An 8,433-nucleotide genomic window follows, 5' to 3' on the forward strand; every position below is an offset into this window, starting at 1 on the left:
ATTTTTCACTTTCAGTTGTAAAATTTTGCAAAAGAAACTACATCCATATATAAATTTTGCTCTAAATTTATTGTTCTACATGTCTTTGATAAAAAAAAAATGTTTGGGTAAAAAAAAAAATGGTTTGGGTAAAAGTTATAGCGTTTACAAACTATGGTACAAAAATGTGAATTTCCGCTTTTTGAAGCAGCTCTGACTTTCTGAGCACCTGTCATGTTTCCTGAGGTTCTACAATGCCCAGACAGTACAAATACCCCACAAATGACCCCATTTCGGAAAGTACACACCCTAAGGTATTCGCTGATGGGCATAGTGAGTTCATAGAACTTTTTATTTTTTGTCACAAGTTAGCGGAAAATGATGATTTTTTATTTATTTATTTTTTTTCTTGCAAAGTCTCATATTCCTCTAACTTGTGACAAAAAATAAAAGTTCTATGAACTCACTATGCCCATCAGCGAATACCTTGGGGTCTCTTCTTTCCAAAATGGGGTCACTTGTGGGGTAGTTATACTGCCCTGGCATTCTAGGGGCCCAAATGTGTGGTAAGGAGTTTGAAATCAAATTCTGTAAAAAATGACGAGTGAAATCCGAAAGGTGTTCTTTGGAATATGGGCCCCTTTGCCCACCTAGGCTGCAAAAAAGTGTCACACATCTGGTATCTCTGTATTCAGGAGAAGTTGAGGAATGTGTTTTGGGGTGTCTTTTTACATATACCCATGCTGGGTGAGATAAATATCTTGGTCAAATGCCAACTTTGTATAAAAAAATGGGAAAAGTTGTCTTTTGCCAAGATATTTCTCTCACCCAGCATGGGTATATGTAAAATGACACACCAAAACACATTCCCCAACTTCTCCTGAGTACGGAGATACCAGATGTGTGACACTTTTTTGCAGCCTAGGTGGGCAAAGGGGCCCATATTCCAAAGAGCACCTTTCGGATTTCACAGGTCATTTTTTACAGAATTTGATTTCAAACTCCTTACCACACATTTGGGCCCCTAGAATGCCAGGGCAGTATAACTACCCCACAAGTGACCCCATTTTGGAAAGAAGACACCCCAAGGTATTCCGTGAGGGGCATGGCAAGTTCCTAGAATTTTTTATTTTTTGTCACAAGTTAGTGGAAAATGATGATTTTTTTAAAAAAAAAATTTTCATACAAAGTCTCATATTCCACTAACTTGTGACAAAAAATAAAAACTTCCATGAACTCACTATGCCCATCAGCGAATACCTTGGGGTCTCTTCTTTCCAAAATTGGGTCACTTGTGGGGTAGTTATACTGCCCTGGCATTCTAGGGGCCCAAATGTGTGGTAAGAAGTTTGAAATCAAATTCTGTAAAAAATGACCTGTGAAATCCGAAAGGTGCTCTTTGGAATATGGGCCCCTTTGCCCACCTAGGCTGCAAAAAAGTGTCACACATCTGGTATCTCTGTATTCAGGAGAAGTTGAGGAATGTGTTTTGGGGTGTCTTTTTACATATACCCATGCTGGGTGAGATAAATATCTTGGTCAAATGCCAACTTTGTATAAAAAAATGGGAAAAGTTGTCTTTTGCCAAGATATTTCTCTCACCCAGCATGGGTATATGTAAAATGACACCCCAAAACACATTCCCCAACTTCTCCTGAGTATGGAGATACCAGATGTGTGACACTTTTTTGCAGCCTAGGTGGGCAAAGGGGCCCATATTCCAAAGAGCACCTTTCGGATTTCACAGGTCATTTTTTACAGAATTTGATTTCAAACTCCTTACCACACATTTGGGCCCCTAGAATGCCAGGGCAGTATAACTACCCCACAAGTGACCCCATTTTGGAAAGAAGAGACCCCAAGGTATTCGCTGATGGGCATAGTGAGTTCATGGAAGTTTTTATTTTTTGTCACAAGTTAGTGGAATATGAGACTTTGTATGAAAAAAAAAAAAAAATCAGCATTTTCCACTAACTTGTGACAAAAAATAAAAAATTTTAGGAACTCGCCATGCCCCTCACGGAATACCTTGGGGTGTCTTCTTTCTAAAATGGGGTCACTTGTGGGGTAGTTATACTGCCCTGGCATTTTCCAGGGGCCCTAATGTGTGGTAAGTAGGTAAATGACCTGTGAAATCCTAAAGGTGCTCTTTGGAATATGGGCCCCTTTGCCCACCTAGGCTGCAAAAAAGTGTCACACATGTGGTATCGCCGTATTCAGGAGAAGTTGGGGAATGTGTTTTGGGGTGTCATTTTACATATACCCTTGCTGGGTGAGAGAAATATCTTGGCAAAAGACAACTTTTCCCATTTTTTTATACAAAGTTGGCATTTGACCAAGATATTTATCTCACCCAGCATGGGTATATGTAAAATGACACCCCAAAACACATTCCCCAACTTCTCCTGAGTACGGCGATACCAGATGTGTGACGATTTTTTGCAGCCTAGATGCGCAAAGGTGCCCAAATTCCTTTTAGGAGGGCATTTTTAGACATTTGGATACCAGACTTCTTCTCACGCTTTGGGGCCCCTAGAATGCCAGGGCAGTATAAATACCCCACATGTGACCCCATTTTGGAAAGAAGACACCCCAAGGTATTCAATGAGGGGCATGGCGAGTTCATAGAATTTTTTTTTTTTTGGCACAAGTTAGCGGAAATTGATATTTTTTATTTTTTTCTCACAAAGTCTCCCGTTCCGCTAACTTAGGACAAAAATTTCGTTCTTTCATGGACTCAATATGCCCCTCACGGAATACCTGGGGGTGTCTTCTTTCCGAAATGGGGTCACATGTGGGGTATTTATACTGCACTGGCATTCTAGGGGCCCTAAAGCGTGAGAAGAAGTCTGGAATATAAATGTCTAAAAAATTTTACGCATTTGGATTCCGTGAGGGGTATGGTGAGTTCATGTGAGATTTTATTTTTTGACACAAGTTAGTGGAATATGAGACTTTGTAAGAAAAAAAAAAAAAATTTCCGCTAACTTGGGCCAAAAAAATGTCTGAATGGAGCCTTACAGAGGGTGATCAATGACAGGGGGGTGATCAATGACAGGGGGGTGATCAATGACAGGGGGGTGATCAGGGAGTCTATATGGGGTGATAACCACAGTCATTGATCACGCCCGTGTAAGGCTTCATTCAGATGTCCGTATGCGTTTTGCGGATCCGATCCATCTATCAGTGCATCCGTAAAAATCATGCGGACATCTGAATGGAGCTTTACAGGGGGGGTAATCAATGACAGGGGGGTGATCAGGGAGTCTATATGGGGTGATAACCACAGTCATTGATCATGCCCCTGTAAGGCTTCATTCAGACGTCCGTATACGTTTTGCGGATCCGATCCATCTATCAGTGCATCCGTAAAAATCATGCGGACATCTGAATGGAGCTTTACAGGGGGGTAATCAATGACAGGGGGGGTGATCAATGACAGGGGGGTGATCAGGGAGTCTATATGGGGTGATAACCACAGTCATTGATCATGCCCCTGTAAGGCTTCATTCAGACGTCCGTATGCGCTTTGCGGATCCGATTTATCTATCAGTGCATCCGTAAAAATCATGCGGACATCTGAATGGAGCTTTACAGGGGGGTAATCAATGACAGGGGGGTGATCAATGACAGGGGGGTGATCAGGGAGTCTATATGGGGTGATAACCACAGTCATTGATCATGCCCCTGTAAGGCTTTATTCAGACGTCCGGATGCGTTTTGCGGATACGATCCATCTATCAGTGGATCCGTAAAAATCATGCGGACATCTGAATGGAGCTTTACAGGGGGGTAATCAATGACAGGGGGGTGATCAGGGAGTCTATATGGGGTGATAACCACAGTCATTGATCATGCCCCTGTAAGGCTTCATTCAGACGTCCGGATGCGTTTTGCGGATCCGATCCATCTATCAGTGCATCCGTAAAAATCATGCGGACATCTGAATGGAGCTTTACAGGGGGGTAATCAATGACAGGGGGGTGATCAGGGAGTCTATATGGGGTGATAACCACAGTCATTGATCATGCCCCTGTAAGGCTTCATTCAGACCTCCGGATGCATTTTGCGGATCCGATCCATTTATCAGTGCATCCGTAAAAATCATGCGGACATCTGAATGGAGCTTTACAGGGGGGTAATCAATGACAGGGGGGTGATCAGGGAGTCTATATGGGGTGATCACCACAGTCATTGATCACGCCCGTGTAAGGCTTCATTCAGACGTCCGGATGCGTTTTGCGGATCCGATCCATCTATCAGTGGATCCGTAAAAATCATGCGGACGTCTGAATGGAGCTTTACAGGGGGGTAATCAATGACAGGGGGGTAATCAATGACAGGGGGGTGATCAGGGAGTCTATATGGGGTGATCACCACAGTCATTGATCACGCCCGTGTAAGGCTTCATTCAGACGTCCGGATGCGTTTTGCGGATCCGATCCATCTATCAGTGGATCCGTAAAAATCATGCGGACGTCTGAATGGAGCTTTACAGGGGGTTGATCAATGACAGGGGGGTAATCAATGACAGGGGGGTAATCAATGACAGGGGGGTGATCAGGGAGTCTATATGGGGTGATCAGGGGTGATCAGGGGCTAATAAGGGGTTAATAAGTGACGGGGGGGGGTGTAGTGTAGTGTAGTGGTGCTTGGTGCTACTTTACTGAGCTACCTGTGTCCTCTGGTGGTCGATCCAAACAAAGGGGACCACCAGAGGACCAGGTAGCAGGTATATTAGACGCTGTTATCAAAACAGCGTCTAATATACCTGTTAGGGGTTAAAAAAAACACATCTCCAGCCTGCCAGCGAACGATCGCCGCTGGCAGGCTGGAGATCAACTCTCTTACCTTCCGTTCCTGTGAGCGCGCGCGCCTGTGTGCGCGCGTTCACAGGAAATCTCGCGTCTCGCGAGATGACGCATATATGCGTGACTCTGCGCAGGGCTGCCACCTCCGGAACGCGATCCTGCGTTAGGCGGTCCGGAGGTGGTTAAACAAGATACACATAAACCTGCAAAATCAATGTAAATTCTGCCGATATTCAAGATATAATACCATCGATCCCAAACCTGCCGGTATACTGTGAGCATGAATAGCGCACCATGGTAATCTAATATACTTGCGTGCCCATCACTTAATCAAAATCGGCGCAAGTTGGGTGCTTAGTAGGTCCCACAGGGAGTAGAGGGGCTGGCAGAGGTGTCCGCAGATGAGAAGCAGCAAGCAGCGACACACCGCGCTTACAGCTTTTTATAGCTCACTTCCGGGTTTCTACTGATGTCACATGTAAGTCACCTGACTCATCGGCCGGTCATGTGACTCCAGTATCAGTGTGGAATTAGATAGTATACAGATGACAATAAGGTAGAGGGAAGAGGAGGATTTACTCACTGGCTGTCTTATTGCTTAGGTTGTTCGATATTGGTAAACAACACCACAATACTTATAGATGTAATAGATGAAGTGGCCACCACCTGATGGTATATCAAACGTCTATATAAGAGTGACTAGTCAAACATGTTGGGGACATTTAGGGAAGGTTATGACCCTAACAAAACTACATTACAATACTGGAAATAAATAGATGAATAAATCCCCAACTAATAGGATAAGATAGGCCAGTTATTTGTTTACAGAAAGCACGCAAATGTAATGTACTCATTTAGTCCAGAGGGTGCAGTGGTGCTAAGCGTATATATCCATCTGGACTCTTTCTGTTTTAAAAGTTTGTCAACGTCACCACCTCTAATCGATGCTCTCCATCATGAAGTATAAAGAGGTGTAAGTCTTCCTTTTGCCTATTGATGTTGGAGGTGAAACTTAAGTACATCAAAGGTCACATGTTATGTATAATAATGATGTCATTTTGGTTTGTCACCATTGACTCCTATGGATTGCGGTATACTGCGGCAAAACTATATTATAATTTTGGAAAATACAAATGTGATAGCACTCTGCATCCAGCATTCTGCCCTGCCTCCATGCTGGATGAGGCATTGGTGTACATTTTGGCCAAAGCGTAATAAGCCACTCACAGGGCAGAATGCTGGATGCAGAGTGCTATCACATTTGTATTTTCCGTTTGTATATGTATTTCGCCATAGTGATGTGCACCTACATACAAGTTGTGCTGACTCAATCCCCCACATTTTTTCTTTATATTATAATTCTGATTATTCCTTTGTTCTCTGGGGTATAAAAAAAGGCGTATTTGGGAACATAAACACACACACACACACACACACTCAGCACTGCCACTTTTCTACTGCTGCTACACACCTCCATCTACATCATGCCATATTCTGCCTGACTTTTATATTTATTTCAATGCTGTCTTGCTGCTCTTGTCTCTCAATAAACAAAAGAATCTTCTCAAGAAGAAGTTGTCTCAAGAAGTTTTGTGTTGCTGCAGCCAATTTCCAACACTATACATTACTTGTAAGTTTCCAAAAAGGAACAAAAACTAAATAGCAGCTTTTGAAACAGGAAGTTATTGGACTTATATTGGAATGCTTGCTTTATTATTTTTTTTATCTTTCCCTGTACATCTTTGCTAAGGTAAGATTGGATGCATCATGCTAAAATGTGTACTATGATGTTGAAATTTGTAGAAAATTCTTCAGTTTTTATTTTTTATTAGGACACCAAGACAAAGAAAATATAATGGAAGAAACAACTAGTTCAGAATTAACCACACCAGAGTATTATACTCGATATATATCACCTTGTAACAAAGAAGATGTATATGCATTCGTTGTTCTGTTTACAACTATCTTAAATTCCTGTTTTTTCATATTTGGAATAACTGGAAATATCCTTGTCATATGGATTCTTATCATACATGAACAAATGGTGTCTCTAACAAATCTTTTTATATTAAATTTATCAATTGCCGACCTTATTTTAACTGCATGTTTGCCATTTTTTGTTGTATATCACAGACACGGTTGGGTTTTTGGACCTGTGACTTGTAAAGTGTTTAATGTTCTTTTTTCTCTGGGATTCTACAGTGGAATTATTTTCTTGACATGCCTAACATATTATCGTTATGTTGCAATAGTGGATCCATTATCAGTTCTCAAAACAAAAAGACATATGAATGGAGTACTTATTACTGTGCTTTCTTGGTCTGTTAGTATTTTTGCTTGTATTCCTGTTATGATTTTCCAAGTTCAAACATCGTTGGTTGATATTGCCAATTGTGAATATGGTCAAATATACCCAGTGTTGATTAGTCACTATCAACAAAATATTTTCTTTTTTTTTCTTTTTGTGTCATTGTATACTGCTATGTCAGAATAATCAGGACATTGAACAATTCTCGATCACAAATGAATCATAAACCAGTTAAACTAATTCTTGTTATTGTTGCACTATATTTGGTCAGTTGGGCCCCTTACAATATTATATTGTTCCTACAGTCATTTCATCATCAGCAATTTCTTATGAGGTGTGAACTTACAAAGAACCTTGAGTATGCAAAATATATTACTGAGAAAATAGTATTCTCTCATTGTTGCCTCAATCCTGTATTATATGCATTTGTTGGAATTAAATTCAGAAGGCATTTAAAAGGCATTATAAAATGTAACCTGCACAGCAAACATAAACAACAGCAAGGGACTAGAAGTGTTTCCCAAGATCATAATTATAATGAGATGGGTTCAGTTTTCTAAAGTAAATTATGCTATATAGCAGGGATCAGCAACCTCCGGCACTCCAGCTGCTGTGAAACTACAACTCCCAGCATGCAAACATGCTCAGCTGTTCTCACAACTCCCATAGAAGTGCATGGAGCACTCTGGGAGTTGTAGTTTCAGAACATCTGGAGTGCCGGAGGTTGCTGATCCCTGCTATATAGCCTGAGAGAAACCGAAAAGCCTGCTATTAAAGCCAGCCACTAGTATATTTTTTTTTAAGATTTAGCATTTTTATTTTTAAACTTCATTTAATCACCTCAGCCCCCCTAGCTTAAACCCCCTTAATGACCAGACCACTTTTTACAATTCTGCACTACACTACTTTCACGGTTTATTGCTCGGTCATACAACTTACCACCCTTTTCTTCTCACTAATAGAGCTTACATTTGGTGGTATTTCATTGCTGCTGACATTTTTACTTTTTTTGTTATTAATCTAAATTGACCGAAATTTTAGCAAAAAAATGAAATTTTTCACTATCGGTTGTAAAAATTTTCTAATAAAACTACATTTCTATATACATTTTTCTCTAAATTTATTGTTCTTATTGTTACATGTCTTTGATAAAAACAAAATGTAATAAGTGTATATTTATTCGTTTGGGAAAAAGTTATAGCGTTTACAAACTATGGTACAAAAATGTGAATTTCCGCATTTTGAAGCAGCTCTGACTTTCTGAGCACCTGTCATGTTTCCTGAGGTTCTACAATGCCCAGACAATAGAAACACCCCACAAATGACCCCATTTCG

General features: G+C 40.9%; 1 protein-coding gene across 1 annotated transcript; it reads left to right on the top strand.

The window, feature by feature from the left end:
• Positions 1 to 6,262: 6,262 nt before the first annotated feature.
• LOC121001193 (chemokine XC receptor 1-like) lies at positions 6,263 to 7,940 on the top strand. Its single transcript, XM_040432150.1, is given in 4 exon segments — positions 6,263 to 6,540; positions 6,623 to 7,240; positions 7,243 to 7,679; positions 7,846 to 7,940. Coding segments are annotated over 2 exon segments (1,011 nt in total). The 5' UTR covers positions 6,263 to 6,540; positions 6,623 to 6,645; the 3' UTR covers positions 7,659 to 7,679; positions 7,846 to 7,940.
• Positions 7,941 to 8,433: the final 493 nt, after the last annotated feature.

Source organism: Bufo bufo, chromosome 5 (genome assembly GCF_905171765.1).
Source record: "Bufo bufo chromosome 5, aBufBuf1.1, whole genome shotgun sequence".
Classification (NCBI taxonomy): domain Eukaryota; kingdom Metazoa; phylum Chordata; class Amphibia; order Anura; family Bufonidae; genus Bufo; species Bufo bufo.